At 33.9% G+C, this 24,931-nt stretch overlaps 1 protein-coding gene across 1 annotated transcript in view; it reads right to left on the bottom strand.

Moving 5' to 3' along the window:
* Nucleotides 1–24,931, bottom strand: part of SPATA5 (spermatogenesis associated 5) — a 336,855-nt gene that overhangs the window by 232,848 nt on the left and 79,076 nt on the right. The window contains exons 12-13 of the mRNA XM_045998426.1: nucleotides 18,312–18,365; nucleotides 16,122–16,201 (exon numbers count right to left, since the gene is read on the bottom strand). Coding sequence (XP_045854382.1) covers nucleotides 16,122–16,201; nucleotides 18,312–18,365 — 134 coding nt within the window. The remainder of the gene's footprint in view (nucleotides 1–16,121; nucleotides 16,202–18,311; nucleotides 18,366–24,931) is intronic.

Genomic DNA, 24,931 nt, shown 5'->3' on the forward strand with positions numbered 1-24,931 from the left:
TGAATTTTCATCATATAATTCAAAGAAAATGTCAGTATATTATAGCTTTGGATTAATGTTGTGAACACAAATTGCTATACAAATTAACAGATTTAAAGCTGAAAGAATAGTATACATGAGCTTCACTATAAGCAGTTTTTACATGAAAGTTATCAGTAAAAAAACCATTTAAGCATTTTTCATTTTGAATCTAAATTTTAGCTCACAGATTAGGAAAAAAAAATCAAGGAGCTTTTAATTTTTTTTTTTTTTTTTAAGATTTTACTTATTTATCTGAGAGAGAGAGCATGAGTGGAGAGGAGGGGCAGAGGGAGAGGGAGAAGCAGGCTCAATCCCAGGACCCTGGAATCATGACCTGAGCTGAAGGCAGACACCTAACCAGTTGTTCCTCCAGGAGTTTTTCAAACGCCATATTTAGATGCTGAAAGCCCATGACACACAACCACATTCTATTAACATAAACTAATTTAAATTTAATTTAAGAATGGATAAAAAATTTCACAAATAGAAAACGTGCCATTACCATACTGCTTTAGACACTAAACTCAAGTATTAGGTATAGAGTCCAAATAAAAAAAAAATAAATAAACAAATGAGAGAAGCCCAAGACACCAGTTATCAACAAAATCATAATATATATATTTCTTTTAGTTTTGTCTTAAGAAGAGGAGAGATACTAGGGAGTTAGAATCTGTAAAACAAGTGTATGTAATATAGAAAGGAATAGAACTGAGAGAGTAAAAACAAAAATTCCCAAGAATTGTCCAAGAAAGGCGGGGGGGATTTCATCATCAGGGGCCTGGAATCCATAAGAAAAAGTCTAATGAAAATTCTAAACCCCAAAACTATAAAAGCTATAATTAAAAATTAAAAAGATTAGAGTAATAGATTAGACACAGGAGAACAAAGGATTCTTGAACTGGAAAACAGGCAAGTAGAAAATATCCAAACTGGTGCACAAAGAAGAGGGGAAAAAAGAACGAAAACAGTGTAACAGACATATGGAATCGAGTGGAAAACTAAGAAACATAGAGTACCATATGAGACAGTTCCATAGAGAGAAAAGAGAATAAAATAAAAGCCATATCTGACAAACTAAAACCTGAGAATTTCCCTAAGACTATCAAAAGGAATCAAAGAGATCAAGAGTGTACTCAGGATTCTTAAATACTGAAGCCAATACAATTATTGATAGCTTGAGATAACAGTCTATAGCCAAAATTTACAGTTAAGGTTTATTTCAAAAGATATCTTTGTAAAATGACCTCTACAATCAGCAGCTAATACTGAAAAAGGTACAAACACGGTATTTCTCAGTCTTAAGTATCAATTCCACTAGTAACAGAAACTGTATTTGTTTGCATACATACAAATAACTGCTTACTCATTAAAAAGTGTCAAGAATAGATCCAAGTGTTCTAGGTCCAATTTTGCTTTAATATTCTTTACCTGATCCTGACAACCCTAATGTGAACTTGTTTTAAAATGAATCATCTCATTAGGAAACCTATATACTTGGGAGGGAACTGGGATTTTTTTTGATGAATAGTGGATACAACCACCTAAAAGAAAATGAACTGGGGAAAGAAAGAAATACAAAAAGATTTTTCTTTTTCACCCTTTTTAAAGCAAAATTCAGAAAGTATATGAATTATACTTTCTTCAAATAAATACCATGAGGGTGATAACATCACTGGAACAATAACTATAGTTCTGGCTCCTCTATACACATCTATAAAATTAAAAAAAAATTAAGGGAGAAACAATTTTATATTTTAAAAAATTCCAAGCATAAGAATACTTAAGCTATAATCCATAAAAAATAAAATCACATAACACATTCGTTTTGTCAATATTCTTTTAAAAAGTAAAAATCTCTTATAAAGATATAGCTTGTAAGTTATGAAAACACTAAAATTATTAATACCTTTTCTTTTAGGCAAAGAAAAAGAAAGAAAAAAGAGGCTGAGAAAGGTAAGCAGATTTTTTTTAACTTTAAAACAATTTTAAAGTTTTAAACATTTAACCAGTTTAAACTATTTGTTTTGATAATTAAACATGTTTTAAACAATTAAAGTTTTTTAACATAAGACTTTTATACTTTCAATAAAATGTGTTGATATTATAGTAATAAATTTACCTATAGAACACAATTCTATTCCTCAGAAAGAAGTTGGCTCTTCCATAAACAAATGCATTATCTATTTTTTTAAGATTTGTTTATTTTAGAGAGAGAGAGAGAGAGAGAGCATACAAGTAGGAGGGGCTAATGGAGATGGAGAAAGCCAAACAGACTCAGCACTGAACCCAAGGCAGGGCTCCATTTCATGACCCTGAGATCACAACCTGAACCAAAACCAAGAGTCAGATGCTTTAACTGACTGTGCTACAGGAGCCCCACAAATGAATTATTTTTAATAAGTCATTTCCGATACCACGACACTCTTAAACTGACTCATGTTAGACTAGTCTTTGAAAAAAAAATTCTAAACAGAAACTATCATATTCCACTTTTGTAAACAATATTCCACATATTTAAAATTCTACCTATGTTGTCCAGCCGACAATAACTAATAAATAATTATTTAATTTAAAAATTAAACATTTGAAGAGTCTATCAAAATCAGAGATTTCTTAAGATTCCTTGCTCACTTTGTTGAGCTGACATAAAAATAATCTCTTGAACAAGATCTCTGATTCCCATTAAAAAAAAAAAATTAAGCTCTTCTGTTCCTGATAAACCATTTGCTTATAGCATTATTAAAGCTCAGTATATATTCGGCCCACACAGGCAGTTTATCTATGCCTTACCTATAGCCTCAGGAACATGGAGAGTTCAGATGTCTCATAGAAGATGTGAGGGAAAACCTTCATAAGTAATTATAAAAAAAATACCTACTGTTCATTGAATACCTCCCAGATAGGTGCTCTGTACCACATAACCCATGGACTACTTTATTCATCCCAATAACACCACTGTGAGGTAAATACTACTTTTATTCTCACTATATATAGAAAGAAAACTGAGACACAGAGAGGTTGAGTAATTTGCCTAAGATTCCACAGCTAGCAAATGGCAGAGGCAAGATCTGAACACATATCTACTTGATTCCAGATTCTATACTCTTTCCATAATACTATAAAGCATAAATAACTTTCAGAGTTTTGCAAACCAAATACACCAATGTGCCAAAGTAGGTTGAAATGCCTGTAACAGCTATCTTTTAAACCATCACAGAGTGAGGGAGACCTATTGATTACAGTTGAAAGAAAACAATTGTACTGAAGAAATAGATGCCAATTTAAAAGAAAGAACCACCAAAATTCAAAACCCGAAAGCAAAAACTAATGAATGTCAAGAATCAATAATGCCTTGAGTTTTCTAGCTTAAAACTATGCTGTCAGAGTGTGATCAATATTCAGCATGAGCCTGACAGTAAAGAAGCTATTTTAGGTTCACAGGCTATCCTAATAAAAGTAGTGACATACATAGTGAGTTATATTCTCCAGCTGTCCTTAGCTCTGTGAGCAGCATGTGCTCAGCATAACTGCAACTTTGTATAAACTGTTAACATAGAGAATGACATAAAAGTATGTATTTTTCCATTATGCCATGACTCCCAGTAAAAATTCCAAGCTAACAAAGGCAATACTCATTACATCTGTATAGTCTGACTAAAACACGTTAGAGAAACAAGTGATCCTTAACCCCACAGTTCAATTTACTCATTGCCAAAAGCAGTTTTTTGAAGAGAACTTTTTTCACACTCCTGACATCCCCACACTATTGTCATGAACATAATTCAATAAAATAAATAATAAGGAAAATTAACATATGTCAGCTCAAACTAATTTTCTGAAAAAAGTGGTCTAATAACTGAAGCAGAGAAGATGCTTCTAAACATGCATCATTTCTTAGTGCCATTGATTTAGAAATGGTGACACAAAAAATTAAAATTCTGTACTTATTATAATCAATTTTTTTAATTTAACTTCCATTTGTTAACATATAGCATAATATTAGTTTCAGATAAACAACACAGTGATTCAACACTGCCATACAACACCAGGTGCTCATCAAAATAAGTGCCCTCCTTAATCCCCCTCACACACACACACACACACACACACACACACACACACACACACCCATCCCCCCACTCAACTGACTTTTGGGAACCATCAGTTTGTTCTTCACTGCCAAGAGTCTGTTTTTCAACTTGCCCCGCTCACTTTTCCTTTGCTCATTTGTTGTTTCTTAAATTCCACATATAAGTGAAATCATACAGTATTTCTTTCTCTGACTGACTTATTACACTTAGCATAATACTCTCTAGCTCCATCCATGTCCTTGCAAATGGCAAGATTTCATTATTTTTATGGCTGAGTAATAATATTCCACTGTGTGTGTGGGGGGGGGAGCTGTTTCCATAATTTAGCTATTGTAGACAATGCTGCTATAAAGACTGGGGTGGATGTAGCCTTTGCAATTAGTATTTTTGTATTCTTTGGGTAAATAACTAGTACAGCAATTGCTGGATCACATGGTAGTTCTATTTTTAACTTTTTGAGGAACCTCCATACTTTTTCCAGAGTGGTTACACCAATGTTTGTGTTCCCACCAACAATTCAAGAGGATTCCCCTTTCTCTACATCCTCACCAACACCTGTTCTTTCCTGTCTTGTTGATGTTAGAAATTCTGACAGGTGTGAGGTACTATCTCATTGCAGTCTTGATTTGCATTTCCCTGATAATGAATGATATTGAGCACCTTTTCATGTGTTTGTTGACCATCTATATATCTTCTTTGGAAAAACATCTAGTCACGTCTTCTGCTCATTTTTAACTAGATTATTCATTTGGGGGATGTTTAGTTTAACACATTCTTTACATATTTTAGATACTAACCCTTTATCAGACATATCATTTGCATATCTTCTCCTATGCCATAGGTTGCCTTTTAGTTTTACTGATTGTTTTCTTTGCTGTGCAGAAGGTTTTTCTTTTGATAAAATCCCAATACTTTATTTTTGCTTTTGTTTCCCTCGTCTCAGGAGACATATCTAGAAAGAATTTACTACAGTCAGTGTCAAAGAAGTTGTAGCCTGGGTTCACTCCTAGGAGCTTTATGATTTCAGATCTCAAATTTAGGTCTTCAATCCATTTTGAACTTATTTTTACATATGGTGTAAGAAAGCAGACCAGTTTCATTCTGCATGCTGCTATCCAGTTTTCCCAATACCATTTGTTGAAGAGATGATTTTTTTCCCATTGGATATTTTCCTGCTTTGTTGAAGATTAACTGACCATGTATCTGTGGGTTCTTTTCTAGGTTTTCAATCCTGTTGAATCTATGTGTCTATTTTTATGCCAGTACCATACTGTTTTGGTTACTAACAGTTTTGTAATATAACTTGAAGTCTGGAATAGTGATGCCTCCAGCCTTGCTTTTCTTTTTCAAGGTTGTTTTGGCTATTCAGGGTCTTTTGTGGTCCCATACAAATTTTAGGATTATTTGTTCTAGTTCTGTGAAAAATGCTCGTGGTATTTTGATAGGGACTGCATTAAATGTGTGGATGCTTTGGGCAGTATAGACATTTTCATAATATTTGTTTCCAATCCATGAGCATGAAGTAACTTTCCATTTTTTGTGACAACTTCAATTTCTTTATCAATGTTTTATAGTTTTCAGAGTATAGGTCTTTCACCTTTTTGGTTAGGTTTAATCCTAGGTTTTTGGTGCAGTTGTAAATGAGACTGATTCCTTAATTTCTCTTTCTGTTGCTTCATTATTGTTGTATAGCATTACCTGATATCAAAACCAGGTACAGACACCACAAAAAAAGAGAACTACAGGCCAATATCCCTGATGAACATAAATGCAAAAATTCTCAAGAAAATGCTAGCAAACCAAATCTGAGAATACATTAAAAAAATCACTCACCATGATCAAGTGGGATTTATTCCTGGTTGCATAGGTGATTCAACTGCTAATCAATCAACAGGATATACCACATTAACAAAAGGATAAAAAATATGAGTATTTCAATAGATGCAGAAAAGCATTTGACAAAATACAACCATTCATGAGGAAAACCCTCAACAAAGTAGGTTTAGAGGGAACATACCTCAACCTAATAAAGGCCATATATGAAAAACTCACAACTAATTCCCATCTAAATGGGGAAAAACTGTGAGCATTTCCTCCATAGTCAGGAACAAGACTCCCTCACGTCCACCCTCATCACTGTTATTTAACAATAGTACTAAAAGTGCTAGCCACAGCAATCAGACAACAACAACAACAACAAAAATAAATAAAGGCTCCTCCAAATGAGCAAGGAAGAAGTAAAACTTTCACTACCTGCTGATGACATGACTCTCTGTATAGAGAAAGATTCAACCAAAAAATTGTTAGAACTGATAAATGAACTAAGTCACAGGATATAAAGAACTATTATATAACATGAAGTTTTAAAAATCATCCTGGTTAGTACTCATTGGGAAGGCTGCTTTGAATTGGGGAAAGAGCTTTGATATTCAATAAGCGTGGGTTCAAATACCAGCTTTACCACTTATTTTTATGTGTAATCTTGTGGAAAAGGTATGTAAATCTCTCTGAACCTCAGTTTTCTCAAAGCATGGGTAATAGGCTCATACCTTCCTCAAAATTAGATAAAATGTATAAAAGATCTAGTACAATACTCAGCACAAAGAAAATGTTAACAGGCAGTAATTATAAACATTATCATTATTATAATTATCACTATTATAATTGGCTTAACAAAGAAATCTGTAACTTTTTAACATTACCTTAACAAATAAACTAAATAGGGGTGTATATAAACGGTTGCTGACACCATTGGTAGAAGTTTTCAGAAGTTAATACAGCACAGGTCAATACAAACATCCAGATTCATATTGACAATTCCCTACCTAGATTTACTTACAACATGGTAGAAAGTTATCAAAATTCCTTAATTTTGCCATGAAAACCACCAACATAATAATAAGACAAGAACTGCTCTTCTGAAGTTCTTCATAACTACTAGGCATGCCAAAGCCAGTAACCATAATAAACTAAACTAAGATTCTTTCTTTCTGTAAGACATATTAGTAGGAGATTGCTGTACATTGGTACTTAGAGGTCTTTACATTTTAATGTTAACTGTGTATTAGCTGTTCAAATGTAATAGTAGCTTGGAATCCTCTGAGTCCTCAAGGAATGATTTGAGTAGCTAAAATTTCCAGATAAGAGTATTTTTAGACTTCTCAGATTTTTTTAAATGATTTTTTTTTAAATGAAAAGCTTTCTAAACTTTCTAAAACAGAGAAATATAATACACTTACAGGATTGTTCGCAGATACAGAAATGCTTGGATCAAGAAACACATAAATTAGAAGAAAATATCTACTTGTTTGATTTCTTGGATCTATATCCAAAGAAGTTCTCATCTGTTTTTTTTTTTTTCCTGCTCTCTTTTGTCTTCTAAATGAACTTTTGCTTTTTTTGCGTGGAGGGGGATGGATACTGATTCAGGATCTTCATTTATATGCTCTAAGTATAGCTACAGACACCTAGGATTTGGTACCCAAAGACTTGGATGCTTGCTTGAAAAAAACTTGATTAACGTAAGTTGAATTACAATAAAATAAGTCTTACTGAATAGCTGTCTGGGTAGAGGGTAACTTGGTGACCATTCTACAAAATTAATTAGTATACCAAGGAAGGCAAGAATCTTTCTCAAAATATCTCCTCACTTACCTAAAAAATACGATCTTCATTATTGTTGCTATCCTTTGTTATCATTTGATTACTTTGCAATCAGGCACATTATAAAGAATATTTATCATTCTGTATCCTTAGCACAACTGACAAAGTTTGGTGAGTCCACACCCATTTTCAGACTTAGTGTGTATAAAAACTACTGAATTTTTTTGAAAAAATTATCACTTAGCACTTAATTTATTTCTTTTTAGAGCTCTTTGACAGGTGAATATATTCCAAAGCTTATAAATGATTCTTTATAATGAAGATGATGGTGCTTCTATGAACATAGGACAGATGAGAAAACTCTGAAAGACAGTCTCAGTATTTAATTTTAAAAGAAAATTGGTTCACAAAGGACACTAAAATATATTGAAGTCAGACTCCACTAACAACCAAGTAAGTGAACCTAACCTCTAGTTTCTCTAAGCCTTCATTCCCTTCATTCCCAAAAAATAAATGTCTGTGTGCTTCTTTGCTAGGCACTGTGCTAGACATCTGAGATAAGAGCATGAAGATATTACTGTTTCCTTGAGGATTTTGTAATTACTGGCATGTATGAATAAGGGAGTTGAATTAGAAAATATAGATAGATTCTTCTAGTTTTAAAATTCTGCATTCTGTGTTGGTATTGTGTAGACCCCAAGTAAACTTACTTAATTCATTATTTTTAATAAAAATATTCATAGTCAAAAACTTATTACTTACACCTCCAACTGGTACTTCTAAACAGAAAGAAGTGAAATTCCTACTTGTCCAATTTGCTATTTATTATAGGAGGAAATGGTGGCTGTATTAAATGTTGATGATTAGGTGAAGGAAATTCTTTGGATTCCCATTACCCAGCTGCCTTTGCCCTTTATTTCCACAGATCATTGAGAGTTAGCTGGAGAATAGCACAGTGAAAATGTTTTATGGGCTGAGAAATATTCTTGGCTGACTTTCAAAGCTGCAGTAGGAAACAAAAACCATAAAACTGACATCCTAGGAAATCAAAACCAACTCCAAGAAAAAGTTTAAAAACAAATGTGTAATCACTAACATAATGAAATGATTTTATAAAACTTTATTATCTGCTAGAGATAGGCAACACAACAATGGAAAAAAGATGTTCAGTTGTAGAAAATACTGAAGCTAGACTTTCCTAAAACATTAATTCTCTTTTCCCTTCAGAAGTCAAGGCCCTTTTCCAAATTATTCTTATTCAAAAGTCATACAGTGCCATGGACCGAAGGGATGTTTAGGGTATCTTAAAATGGGTCAGTAAACTATAGCCACAGGCTAAATGTGGCCAGCCAACTGTTTTCTTACTGGCTTACATATTCTCTATCGCTGCTTTTGCAATATAGAACAGAGATGAAGAGTTGCAAGAGAGACCATGGATCAAAAAGACAAAAATGTTTACTAACTGGCCTGGTACAGAAAAGGTGTGAAAACCACTATCCTAAAAAAATCTCACTGCCGTGATTGTACGGATTAAAAAGACTGTATTCTTCAATACTAAAATTTTCGCAAAAATGATATATACATTTCCTTTTTAACTCCTTCAATAAAATGAAATGCCCCATCATTTGCCCCTTCGTATGATTTCTAAATTACAGACCAGCATCTTATCTATCCAAGTTAAATTTTTTCTAGTATACATTTTTAAATATCATGGAGTTCTGAATGGTAGGCATCTGACTTTGTTTCTTAAAAACTACTTCCCACACTCCCGTAGTCAGTATTGATGCTTGGAAGAGGCCTAAGAAAGGCCTACAGAAGGCTAGCCAAATATGCAGTACTCTGAACATGAAGATCACCTATGATAATTTTCTTAATGGATGTGAAACACAAGCAAGCTTTTATTTCAAAGACAACACAACTACAATAAGAGACCTATGTGTCCTACAACAACAAAAAGTAATTCCCAATTTCTAATAAAATGCTGCAACAGCCCATCTCTCTAAGGAAAGCTGTACCTTTAATCTGTGGTATGGTATTCAGCCACAGTGCACAGACAAACACAAAACAAAAATAGTCACAGAACTCTGCTACATTTCATGGAATTATTATAATGAAAAATGTTAGACATTTTGCATTTCTTCTTTTGCTCTCTTTTCCCCAGCATTTCTGTTTAATATTAAGAGTTTACAAATGTGAAAACCATGTTATATCTGGGGCGATCAAGTATAAAGAAGGAAAATCTGCATACCAGGAACTAGGCATTTAATTCATTGATTTGAAATACAGATTTACAAAACAGTGGTTAAAGTATTTAATAAGTGGTTACTGTTAGAGTTTCTTAAACATAAAAATATTCTTTAAATATTTACATACATGAGAATTTTTACTACAACAAAAACACACTTTTTCTATCTCAAATCCTGATTGTATAAGAGGCAAGAGTAATACAGTTGAATCAGAAAACATGAATTCTAGTCTTGCCCAGGCCACAAAGGAATGATGTGCCTAAGTTCTTAAAATCCAGGGGCTTCTGTTCTGAAGAACAAAAGTTGCACAAGATGACTTATAACAACTTTTTCAGCTATAAAAGTTTATGATTTTATGAAATTTTTAAAAGTACCATAAATATCAATTAGAAAAAGGTACTACCCTCCTTGAAAGTGTCATTTAGAAAAATGGTACCCACAAAATTTCTTCCACAGTGCTTAGTGTCATGAAGTCACTGAATTTACCTGAAATCTGGATATGCTATTAAAGAGGATATTGCATTTCCTGATCATTATTTTTAAATTCAGAGTTTTCAGAATACTGCTAAGCCTGAAACCTTCATTTTCAATGAAAGTTGGCTCAGAACTTCTTACTTTTTCCCCCAACCACTCCAAGTACCAATTGTGGATGATTAAGTGCAGTAATAAGAAAGTGGTTAATATCACAGATTCTCCCAACACCTTACAGAAACTATCAATCAGCTTTTACCTGGGAACTTAATCTTTTTCATTTTTCTATATATTTAATCATCTTTTTACATTCTAGTCATAAAACAAAATCCTGAACATTTTTTTTTGTGTTTAATAGCATCGCTTTTATAAAACAGAACAGATTATCTTCTTTCTCCCAAATAACAAGGTTACTATCTTTCTTCTGTTCTTTTTAAGGTTTTTATTTGTTTGAGAGAGAGAAGGAGAGAGAGAAAGAGTGCACCCGTGCATATGAATCAAGCAGATTCCATGCTGAGTGCAAAGCCCAACACAGGGCTCCATCCCCCAACCCAGGAGATTATGACCTGAGCTGAAACCAAAAGTTAGATGCTCAAAGTGACTGTGCCACCCAGGGACCCCATTTTCTTCTATTTCTAAGATAAATCTTTTTTCCTATTTTAAATTTTTGAAATCGATGTCTCTTGGAGTTGGTGACTTCTTGGCTTCATATCACAGTTTAAGGCTACATTTTTCATCAGTAATGCTACATATAATAATGATGTATCTTTTTATTTTATTTTATTAACATATAATATATTATTTGCTTCAGGGGTACAGGTCTGTGAATCATCAGTCTTACACAATTCACAGCACTCACCATAGCACATATCCTCCCCAATATCCATAACCCAGCCACCCTATCCCTCCCCCTCCACCCCCAGCAACCTTCAGTTTGTTTCCTGAGATTAAGAGTCTCTTATGGTTTGTCTCTCTCCCTGGTCCCATCTTGGAATACTATGCAGCTACTAAAAAAAAAAAAAAAAAAAAAAAAAAAAAAAACAACTCACCACCACCAACAACAAAAAAAACCCCGAAATCTTGCCATTTGCAACATGGATGGATGGAACATTTGGTATTACGGTATTATGGGTATTATGCTGAGCGAAATAAGTCAATCAGAAAAAGACACTTATCATATAATCTCTCCAATATTAGGAATTTGAGAGGCAGGGCAGGGGGTTTTGGGGTAAAGGGAGAGGAAAAATAATGATGTGTCTTACAACTAAAGGCATCTTAGACCGATGAAATACCATAGTACCCACCATCTGTAGATCATATTTTCTAATTTCCCAAATGTTTCAGTTTCATCCACTAGAATGTAAACTCTGTTAGGACAGGATTTATTTCTATGTCTATTACTATATTTCTATCTGTATGGAAATTATTACTATTAACAGTAGAATATCTACGCAGATATTATAAGAAACACAAAAGTTTTTTAAGTTGTCACTAACACGCCAGCTACTGTGTCAAGCACTTTATGTGCATTTAATTCTAACAACCTAAAATTTGTTAGTACTACCATCTCCAATTTACAGATAAAGAAAAAAAGGCATAGAGAAGTTAAGGAAATTGCCCTAGGTCCTGTTCACTATTTTAACCCCAACATAAAGTCTGTTGCAGACTAAGCATTCAATAAATATTTACTGAACAAGTGAATGAATGAATGCTGGCAAAGGAATGTAACAACAGCCCAGTTAAACAAACAGGGTCATCACTAAAGTAAGTCACAGAGAAAATGCACAATAAATACAAGCTTGAAAGGTTAGTTAGCTACTAATACCTGGAATTCTAGAATCTGTGGTACAGTAGTCGAGTCAAAAGTGGCTCAGAGTATCTGCCCTGGAGTCAAAATATCTAAATTCAAATTCCATCTCTGATGACCTTGAGCTATCATATTCATGCATCTATATGTCTAAGCTTTTTCACCTGTAAAACGGAGATGAGAAGAGGACCTACACAAGGTTGTTGTGATGAGTACAAGCTGAAACAAAATAAAAAAGACCATAACATAGTGAGTGAGGTCAAACAAAGAGAGTCCCATTATTTAGAAGTTAATTAAACAAACAAGATGAGCCTCTTTAGCTCTAGAGATAAGTTCCTAATTTCGAACCTCTTCTAATCCTGCTTAAGGTTTGGCATTCCCAGGCAATCAATGTCAGGAAATGAGGATGATTCAGGATCCTGAGACTAACTGGAATGTCACAGACAAGGAAGATCTTCTAAGCATCTCCAGGTTAGTCAGTGGCTATTTTCTCTATCAGAGAAGACTGGGCTAAGAGAATATAGCATATGGGGACTTGCTCCATATCTCTCCACTTCTGAGGATAGGACTACTGCCCAAGACAAGGCTGACCAATGATTTATTGCCCGGCTTGCTCTCTCCTCCTGACTATGACCCTGAAAAGGGTAAATATTTAAGCTAGTATGAAGCTCAGGCAGAGTACCGGAGCCAACTGTCAATTGTATGATATCCTACCTTGCATTAAGGCAGGGGCCTTTCTGTGAGTTTTTTTCCTTCACCTGTAAAGCACTCAAAACAATTTCCAGTATATAACAAGCACTAAATGAGTATTACCTAATATTATTAGCTCAGTTTAATTTAAGCCTCTTCCCTACCTCAGTGCTTTACTCCTGATATAATACCTCTTTTCCAAAGAGCTCTGCTACTTTAACAGCATTTTCAATTTTCCCAAATCTTAGATCATTAAAGCACTTCATAAAGAGAACCTTAAAACATTTTCTCTAACTCACAATATGAATACAGAACACCCATAATTTAAATGGTATTCAGAAAAAAAGAAGCAAACACCAGGCTTATTTATTTTTCAAACCCCAAAGAAATTTAAATGGGACAGGGAGGAGGAGAAAACAGTGGTTGTAATTAGATACTTTGATAAGCATGAAAAAAAATCTCTCGTTCTGAAAGCACAAATATTTCTAAAGCTAAGCAAACAATATACCCATGTTCTATTTACAATGTGCTTCCTGGCTGCAAATCTCAGTCCCATGGCTAATTTGAGTAACTTCAAATAGTCAAAATAATTGATTTAACAAACAAAAGATAACAATAACTAGAGTATATAATAATTCTCTGCTCAATTTGTTAAACATTTTAAGTTTAGAAATTAAAGTCTTGATAAGAAGAAACAGACTTTTTATGCACTATTATTTTTGAACTAGTCATATGGGTTTGACCTGAATGTTATCATAGAAAACATAAGAACAATTAACAAATTAAAGCAATAACTATTCTATAGCCCAATATTATGTAGAAATGTCTACTAGTTTATGGAATTTTAAATTTTTCCATGTTTTCTATTTCTTTAACAATGCATAAAATTGGTTTAGTATCTTGGGAATTTTATACTTTTGGTATGTATCAATGACTGTTTTTTCAATTTCTAGGAACTGTCCAATTCAAGTAGCTGAAGAACAAAAATATATATGTGGAGGTTTTACATATTTTGGTTTTTAGGTGCCTGCATTCTTATTAGATAAAACAATTATTTCTAGGCAATGCTGGCCATCACACAGTTTTAAAAAACAAATACAGAAAGAAGAAACAAATAAGAGAAAACAGAGCATCTTTGAGATTCTTAGGGCTATCAAAAATAATCTACGTAAAACTTAGTGCACCTAAGATATAACCACCTCTAAGTCTCTACTTTGGACCATTAGCATTGTGTTTTTTTGTTTTGTTTTAATCAGCTTCATTGTTGTTTTGTTGTTTTCTTTCTATTTTTTTTTTCAGTAGGCTCCATACTCATGTGGAGCCCAACAAGGAGCTTGAATTCATGACCCTGAGATCAAGACCAGAGCTGAGATCAAGAGTTAGACATTTAACTGAGCCACCCAGGTACCACTTATTGTTGTTTTCTGAAACATCAATGAACATGTCCAAAAAGTTTTCTATACAAAGGAAACACCACAGAATTTATTTGACCTTGGTTTCAATAAGTCACTGAAGGAGGGAGGTACACAATACACGATATGATGAAGACTATTAGGGGAAATGATATCTGGAGGCTGCAAATCACTAGCATCTCTAAAATATTTGCAAATTTCTACTGGGCCAAATTGCCCACAAAAACAGGATATTCCTATCAAGTGCCTTGTCTGGGTTCTCACACCATTTTATTTCAAAAGCATTTTATGAGAACTCTGCTATATATACTACCTCCCATCTGGTTCATATTTAACAATGTATCCCACCCTGTTCTTTTTAGGCTCCAAAAATGTCCCTGATGTCACATAAATGTGGCAGGTCACACTGCTTCAGCAAACTTCTCTGGTTTCTTTTTCTTCTCTTGTGGTTAGGTGAACGTGAGCTACTTGTAACCTTTTATGACACTTTACCTCAGAAGTAATAAGACAGTCTAAGTACTTCAACTCATAAAGTAAAAAGACCAGTAGGTATTTATAGATTATCCAATGGGTAGAGTGAAGAGCAGGGCAGACTACCACCCAATAATAGTCTCCTCATGATAGTTCATATTCTCATCTGATGAGGCAGCTCTACCCAGGAAAGAAAAGAGCACCAATGTCTGTTACAGACTTTAACACTGGGGACCTAAAAGGTGCCATCTACCATCACTGTAATTATTATCAGCAAAACTTTTTCTTTTTTTTTAAAGATTTTATTTATGTATTTGTCAGGGAGAGAGAGAGAGCACACAAGCGGGGAAGGAGCAGGCAGAGGGAGAAGCAGACTCCACAATGAGCAGGGAGCCCAAAGTAGAGCTCCATCCCAGGACCCCGGGATCATGACTTGAGCTGAAGGCAGATGCTTCACCGACTAAGCCACCCAGGCATCCCAAGCAAAACTTTTCTAATCAATATATAGATCAAGAAGGTACGCACAAAGCATACAAAGTAACATTCTCCACAAGAAGTACTTGTAATATATAATCTTTAAAAGGACTTCTAAACGTTTGTAGAGGAAAAAAATTATACTTGTAAACAGTTAAGATACATGCACACATACCCAAACACACACATATACATCTGTATACACACACACACACACACATCTGTTTGAAATGATATAAATAATCTTTATTGTTTGAGATTCAGGAACAAAACTATTAATACTAATTTTTATTCTACTGTAACTCTATTTAGGAAACATAATCCAGAAAATACTAAAATCTATAAAATAACAACTTTTATTACAATTGATTTTACTGTATAGTATAATTATCCTTAATGGAGTTTTGTTTACAGTTTTTATCATATGCATATAAAAACCCAAAGTTTGGCTGGCAGTACTAGTAATAATGTAACAAATAATATAAAGTAATAATGTAATATATAAATAATATATATAATTATGTAATTATATATAATAAATAATAAAGTAATAATGTAATAAATAATGTAAAGAATATAAATAATAAGCTATAAAAATTAACTCAAATGTCCCAAATGGATATCAGTGTTTTAAAAAAGAAAATGTATATGGAAGTATTATAAAGTGATAATATGAAAAAGTATACTGGGTATAAGAGAAAAAAGCTACATGAATTAAAAAAATGTTTTTATTTAGTCTAAATGTATTAATAAATAAGATCTATATACGAAGTGTTAATTTACTTTACAATGTAATTGCCAATATTTAATAGCAGTCCTTTTCAATAATTCTTACCTTCCCCTTTCAACTGCTAAGGCATCAAGTTCATCAAAGAAAATAATGGACGGGGCCACTGCTCTCGCTTTTCGGAAGATCTGGTGAAAAGAGTGCCACATTAGCTAAAGATAGCAAACTTCAGAAAATTTTGCAGTTGCCTTTAGTTTGAAAACTATGTTAGGAACTAAATCTATTATGTGCAAGTCAACCAGCCCAATCATGACCTTCAGCTGGTAACTTTACTTCTCTAAACTTCAATTTCCACATCTAGAAAATGGAGATAATGATAAATATTTGCCTCAGAAGATTATTTTTAAGAACTGGGTTTTAAAAAAGAATGCAAAGCATTTAGCACAGTGCCAGGAATATAGTAAGAGCTCAGTAAATGACAGTTATTATTAATAATCATAAACACATGTTTAAAAGAAAAACCATAAACATGTAAAATCAGTTATAGCTTAGTGTATAAAATACCCACAAACCCAAAAGCCACCCTCCTTACTCATTTCTCTGAAGACCGTGCAGAAAAACAATGGCTGATGTAAAGCCAGGACAAGAAAAATGACCAAACCTTGGAAGAGCACAGACTGATAAGACCAAAAGTCAAACACTACCAACAACAGGAACTGGCCAACTAGCCAGTCACGAGGGCAAAAAATGTGGAAACGGGCTAGAAAAAGTCAGCACTGGCAGAAAGAAATCCAAATGTGTGTTATCTGTAATCTAGGCTCCCATCTCTGGTCACAAGGACCATGACCATAAAAATAAAACATTAATATTAATAAATATTGCCTTTTTCTTATTTTAATCAATGATGATACTGTTGTTGTTGTTGTTAATGTTTCCTACAATTACCACTGCCTACATTTTCAAGAAAAAAGAAAAAGGACAAAAAGTAACTTAAGATCTTTTCTTAGATGAAAAACCAAGTATTCCAATCTCTAATTCTCTTGGGTTGGTATCCAGGTATTCACAAATGGAGGCCATCCGTTCCATTGCTATTTGTGTATTCTCGTCCTTGTTTAGCTTCTGTAAGGATACAGGGTGTCTGTGTGAAGCAGGCCAACGTCTGCTTAGGAAAGCCAAGACTTGTGGTCAAATTCCTATAGTTACCCGATTCCAAGTGCCCTGATTTTGCATGAATTTATCAGTTGTGCAGCTTCCGCAATATGGGTGAGTGGCCTATCAATTAGGCACTGGCTTTAAATCTTAGAAGGGGGATGTATCATAATTGAGGTAATATTTACGGTTACAGCACCAAATTCTTTGAGTTGGGGGAAAAGATGATTTAAATATTTCAATGGTTTTAAGGTTTTTTTCTCCATTCTGTATATTTATATTTTTATTCATTTAGTCTTTAATTAAATATAATACACTATATATATACAATATACTGTACTAAAGTGTGATGGTAAAATCACAAAAAATTTTATATCCTTTTCAAGTATTACATACTAACTATATTGACATTTATTATATAGCACAATAATGCTTAACTATTTTACCTATATTATTTGACAGAGCTACAATACTTAGTAAAGATCTTTGAATACAGTATATAACATGCTGCTGTTATATACATGGATTTTTATAAGAACTTAGAAATGTAACATTTAAACACTGTAAGTATGTGTGGAGGTATTTTTAAGATTTAAAAAATATATAAATATATATAAAATATATATACATAGGGCTAATAATCTACTTCCTACATATATACATCTGCCTATTCGGGACATTGCATATACATGGAATCATACTCAAAATCAGCATTATCTCAGTCACCAAGCAAAGGTAAAATAATTAAAATAAGGACAGTACAGTGAAATTTTCATATACTAAGCTTATTCAATTTAAAGGACTACATAATTTAAAGGATTTAAATCTCATTCTGAGATCAAGCATTCCTTGTAAGTACAGGAGTTGTTTTTTTTTTTAATGAAATGAGGGCAGTTGTTAAAATCTTTATTTGGTAAAACTAAATGTTCACAGTATTATAATGTTTAAAGATAAAGATGAAGTATTGTAGATGATCAAAATTGCATTTTTAAATAATAAAATAATGCTTGCCTGAAGGACAAATATACCACTAGAATTTGGATTTGGAAATTTCAGCATCTACAATCCAAAACAAAATGGAAACCATACAGAAGGACAGAAGGATAGTTCCCCTACACAGAGTTCCACTTCAAGGCATAATCATCTTACCTCTCTAACCGCTCTTTCAGATTCACCAACATATTTATTCATTAATTCAGGCCCCTGCATGAAAAGAAAACAACTGTTCAATGTTCTTTAAATGTAACCACATGTATGTCTTTTGATGAAAGAAAAAATGAATACTTAAAAGAATAAAAAAGAGGAAAAAATAAAAATCTGCTCTCAACTAAATTGGTTCCCTTAGCGTACTTATTTTTATTGGGTGTTACTTATGTCTCAAAAATTAAAGCCATTCTGTATTTCAAAAACTACACATCAATGTAAAGGAAAGGTTGTGACTAAACATAATAGTTTCACTTCTACTTCATCTACCTGTCAAAGCCTATTTTTACTATAGATCAGGCATGGTGCTAGGTATTGAAGATAGAACAGTCTAATTTGGGAGACCAACAAAGAGATATCATCCATGTATTCCCAGATCTAACCAGTGTTAGATGTCTACATGTCCTTTTGGATCCCGGTCCACTAGATCAATATCGTTCTCTGGCAAGAAACAAGACCTCAGGGCAATTCTTCTTAGGACTCCATAATAATTCCTGAGAATGGAATGGAAGTCAAGTAATTCCATATTATTTTATAGTCCCTGAGTGTTTCCTATGTAAATGCTACTCTTGGACACTCTGCTCTCACTTGACTTGGCCATGTAGACACTGACTATATGAACCTGCAGGGCCAAACATGCTCTTCTCAGCTGATTTAAATGAGTACAGTGAGAGAAACTTCCCACAGCTAAGAAAGACACTTAGCATTATAGGACAAACTTCATACCAATATTTGAAGGGAATAGTTGTAGTTCTCAGGACAGCAGGGTTTTTTGTTTTGTTTTTATTTTTATTTTTTTTTAATTTTGGTGGGGGGGGGGTAAGGCACAGGCAGAGGGAGAGGGAGAAAGAGAATCTTAATCAGACTCCATGGCCAATGTGTGAGCCCAACAAAGGGCTCAGTCTCACAACCCTGAGATTATGACCTGAGCTGAATTTAAGAGTCAGGTGTTCATCTGAAAGAACCACACAGGCACCCCTTGTTTTGTTTTCAATATCCCATGACTTTCGTGATGTGATGATTATGTGCCATTAGAGAGTAGATAGGTGTGCAATAAAAAGAGAAAGTTTATTGTTTTTCACACAATATATGATACTTTAGATATTTAAGAAAGAAAAAATGTTAACATTCAAAAACATTAAATGTCAAAAAACCCCAAGAACAAACAAAAAAGTGTGCATCTTTAATCAGTAATATGCAGTGTATCACTTGGAGATGAGCCACTTTTATAGGGATTCTCCTGTTGATGGCCAGTTAGTAAAAGTCTGTAGAACTTTATTACTAGAAGGGCACACGTTTCACTGTTGGTACCCCTTCTAAAATACCTGGACACAGGAAGGGAAAAGAGGTTTTCTATCAGCTGGATGAAGTGCTGAGTGGCAGATATCTGAAGGGAGATTCAGAGAGAAGCTGAATGAATGGACACTTAGAAGGTGACAAGAATCATTGTCATTGTCATGGTGTGATGCTCTGACTGATGAGGGTTACCAGGGTTGGTGGTTCTGAGACTTTGTTCTAAGGGAGTTATCTCCTATGGCTGGAGGGGGGTTGGGAGGAACACAGATGAACAAGCAGAAATCAGCACAGGGGTAGTGGTGGCAACCACCTAACATGAGGTATCAGAGATCAAGAGGGTAAGGAGAACTTCACCCTGGGAAGGTGGCTCAAAATGAAGTGTCACAGTCTGAGTGGAATGAGGAGGACATTCCTGTAGGATTTGGACGAGAACTGAGATGGAGAGTTCCCATACAAGGGAGCAGAACAGCATGGAGTACTAAAGCAAAGTGAGTTGAGGTAAGTGTCCACATGAGAAGGCATCCTGGGGCAATGTTATACAGAATATTGTATGTAGCCCTAGTGGGTAAGACAGGTATCCTCCTGGAAGGATAGGATGTGGCGAGGCGAACAGTATGGAAGATGTCAAGGAAGAATATGGAGGGGCAGAATAGGATAAGGAAAGCACTGAGGTGACAAGATGGTCTTGTACTGGGTACCAGGGCCCTAGGGGAGTAAGAAAAGTACACGTGGGGAAGAGCAGCACAGCAAAGATCACTAAAGTCAGTGGGATGAGGAGGGTGCTACAAGAGGTGGGGAGAGGTGGGAAAGGAAGATGGTGGCATCACCCTGACAGATGAGGAGTATGTCTGTTCTGGAAGAAAAGGGGCAGAGGCAGTAAAGGGGAATTATATTTAGAAGGACTGATCAAATAAATAATTAAGGATAATAGTAGCCAGGTTCCTCACTATTAGAGGAGTTGTAATATAAAAATAAAGAAAATGAGAATGAATTCTGCTGTACTGAACTGAAATTGGAATTATCAGTATAAATCCAAGACTTTCAATATATTTAGGTAAGTAAATATAAAAAAGTGTGTGCAAATATATATACCCATATGTGTGTCCATATGTGTATGCATGTGTGTGCATATATATACAAACACATTCATATTCCTGAGCTCTGTTCCCTCAGAGAACCTGAGAGTTGCCATATCCCAATAATAATAAGCACATCTAGCACCCAGAGCATGGCTTTTAAATTATAAAAACCTGGATTCCAAATTCTCCACCATAAAGGTATCAGGGCTTCTTAAAGAAATGGCGGATTCCAAGGCTGGGATAGGTGATGTACAAAATGAGTCTGGAAATCTTACTGCCTAGATAGTAAGAAAGTGCTCAAAGAGATGGAAACCTACTGTTAACATTTGTTGAGGAACAAGGTAGTTATACAGTCCCAAAGTAACTACCCACAGAGCAATATTAACTTCATGGGGATAACAGTAATTTTACAATGGCGAAGCTTGGCAGACACCACCATAATCGAAGTTAGCATCAGTAGAAATGAGACCTTTTAAAATCAAGTAACACCTGACAGGACGCAATGAGAACACAGCATTGTTTCTACGAAATATCTGAATCTAATCATGAGTAAATATTTAAAAAACCCAAACTGAGAGATATTTTACACAATAACTGACCTATAATGTTCAAAAATGTCAGGGTCACAGAAGTAAAAAAAGAAGTGAGGACCCATTCCCAAATGAAGAACACTTAAGAGACATGACAGTTAAATACAGCACATGATTATGGACCAGATCATTTTGTCATAAAGGACAGTACTGGGACAAGTGACAAACTTAAATGGTAATAATGATGTTCTTTTCTAACTTGATAGTTGTACTATGGTTACATGACAGAATGTATTTTTTATAGATATATACACTAAAGTATTCAGGGTGATAGAGCATACAGCAGCAACTTATTCTCAAATGCATTCAGGAAAAAAAAAATTCTGACTACTCCTGCAATCTTTCTATAAAGTTTAAACAGTTCATAAAAATAGAAGAAAAAACACTTGATCCACAAACAGAACAATTACAGTGAGATAAGTAAAAAAGATTTGATAAACACAGACCCAGAAAGAACAGAAATGATTAAATTAGCAGACAATGTCTTAAAACAGGTATTATAAATATAATAGCACTGTAGTGAAACAGTCAGTAAACCTGAAGACAGAGCAACTATTCAAATTGAAGCAAAAAAGACTTAATAAAAATGATGAGACTTCAGGGATCTATATAACAAAAGCCAAAGACTTAATATATGTATAATTAGAGATCCAGAAAAAAGCATAAGGAGAAAAACAGAAATATATATAAATTTGATAAAATCAATGAAACCCCAGATCTAAAAAGCTCAACAAACCCCAAATATGATAGGAGAAAAAAAAAAAAAATCACACCAAGCACATAGAGATCAAGTTGTTGGAAACCAGCAAAAAAGATACAAACTTCAGAGAAGTTGGAGAACAAAAAGACACCTAACATGCAAGCAAACAAAAAGAATCAGTACTGACTTCTCATCCACAACCTTATGAGCCAGGTGACATTAGAACAAAAGTATTGCAAAAAACAACCATCAAGCTAGAATAGCATATCCTTAGACAGTGTAAGCAAACAAAAGACTGTATCAGATAAACAGAAACTAAAGGAAAGTACCACCAACAAATCTCCACTGCAAAAACTTAGTTAAAGGAAGTTTTAAAGCCAGAAGGGCGGGGCACCTGGGTAGCTCAGTCGGTTAAGCTTGGGACTCCTGATTTTAGCTCAGGTCGTGATCTCAGGATTGTGAGACTGAGCCCCTCGTTGGGCTTTGTGCTGGGTTGGAGCCTACTTAGGATTCTCTTTCTCCTCTCCATCTACCCCTCCCCCCATCTCTCTCTCTCCCCTTTCTTAAAAATAAAAAAGCCAGGAGGGAATCTATATTAAGTACAAGGAAATGAAAAGTGTCGGAAATGGTACTATATGGCTAAATATTTTTCATTAATTTCTTAAAAAGACAAGTGAACATCTAAAGCAAAAATAATAATATACTGTGGGGTTTATACATATGTTGAGATAAAATATAGAGTATAGCACAAAGGAAAGTAAATTGTAAGAATCTTATAACATAAAGTAATATAGTACTGGGAGGCACACTATAAATTAAATTTGTATCCTATAAACCTAGAGTAAGTATTTTTTAAAAAATAAAACAAAGAGGTTTAGCTATTAAGAAAATAGGGGAGATAAGACAGGATACCAAAACACACTCAACTATTCCAAAAGAAGGCAGAAGAGGAGAAAAAAAAAAAGATGGGAAAAACGGACAAAAATTTGGGGCATTAAAAGGCAAATTATAAATATGTCTGATAAAAAGGAGACAATATTTAATACTTTTTTTATATACTACCTCCACAATAGGTGCTTCAAAAATATTCATGGAATGGCAACAAATGAGTGCATTAGAACACATGGGGGATCAGGATGAACAGTCAAGGATAAGAATAAGAAAAGAATAGGAAGAGTCTCTCAACAGTCAGGCTAAACAAAATCCAGCTGCTCCAAGAATACTGCCTTTAGTCATGTTCACTTAAGAGGAGTTATTTGATAGCATCAACATAGAAATCCTTAAGTAATAAGAGAAGTAGTTTTATCTTTCTGCCTGATATTTTTATTTAATGCAAGATGATGCATTAGTAAATTTCTATAACATTAACAAAGTTTTCCCTAAAAAACAAAACATGAAGCCTCTCATCTATTTCTTACACCTGTTTTCCTCTTTTCTTTAAAAATAATCTTTTCAAAATAATCTCAAAGTAACAGATTATACATAATCTAAAAAATTAATACTTGAGGGTAATTAGGGGGCAGATATATTAAAAACATAATTATGACATATTATGAAATATTATGTAACATTTAAGGGAATTCTACATTTGTGACTGAAATCTACCAACAACCAAGAAACACATAAACCGTCGGTAAGCAAACACATTTTTAAGAAAACTTGCTTGGGACAGTGCTTTTGATGACTATACTTTATAACTAGTACACCAACTGTCTATACATTGGTACCTACACTGTCTCCAAGCAATCATGTTTACATAATGAAATGGTTTTTGAGCTTGTTTCCCCAAAAATACTACAGAGATACTTATGACTCTAATCTCATTACCAATGATTTAATTATCTTAATTTCTTAAATAATGCAATCCAAAACAGATTTATTTTCAATGAAGACAAAGGATGAAACGTTAGTTATGCTGAAGCAGAGTGTTCTCCCCTTTTAAAGGATTTTTAATAGCAATGGCTTAATATCAAATCAATTTTACAAGCTTGTTTTTAAGACACACATTAGACAGTGTAATAGGAACACAAAATTTACACTTATAGTCATCAGTGAGATAAATAAACCTGAAGGCATTTTCCTGAGTACTGTGGAATTGAGAAGAAAAAACACAAAGAGCCAGACAGTAAATATTTTACTCTATGGGCCACAAATGGCTTGTGTCACATATTTCTCTTTTTTAACATCCCATTAAAAATGTAAAATTCATACTTAACTAGAGGGGTATATTAAAACAAGCTGCAGGCTGGATTTGACCCAAAGGCTGTGTAATTTGCTGGTCCCTTATCTAGATTAACCTCACACAATTTGAAATAGTTCATTTCTGTCAACAAGATCAAAAGTCACCAAAAATATCAATGACATTATTGGTGACTAAAAAACCTGGCCTTAAAAATATTAAGAAAACTGATTAAACATTAAGGAAAAAAATTAATGATACTTTAAAAAGCAATTTCAAAATACCTAGTATGTTTAAGATGTTCATGCCCAATGACAATAACTTCTAGGTAATATACCATAGAGAAACTCTTATGCATACACCAAAGGAGACATATGCAAGAATATTATAGAAGCATTGTTTGCAACCAAAAATAAATCCTAAATCTGGAATTCATGAATATAAAAATGGGTGAAATAGCTAAAGAGGTATAAACTTCCAATTATAAAATAAGTCATGGAGATAAAAAGTACAGCATAGAGAATATAGTCAATACTGTAATAACATGGTACGGTGACAGATGGTGACTACACTTGTTGCAGTGAGCACTGAGTAATATACAGAATTGTTGAAACAATATGCTGTACACTTGAAACTAGTATAACATTTTTTGCCAAGTATACTTCAAATAAATAAATGAGTAAATAAATTGCAGTGTCCTCATAAAATGGAGTTTTATACCA

Source organism: Meles meles, chromosome 2 (genome assembly GCF_922984935.1).
Source record: "Meles meles chromosome 2, mMelMel3.1 paternal haplotype, whole genome shotgun sequence".
NCBI lineage: Eukaryota > Metazoa > Chordata > Mammalia > Carnivora > Mustelidae > Meles > Meles meles.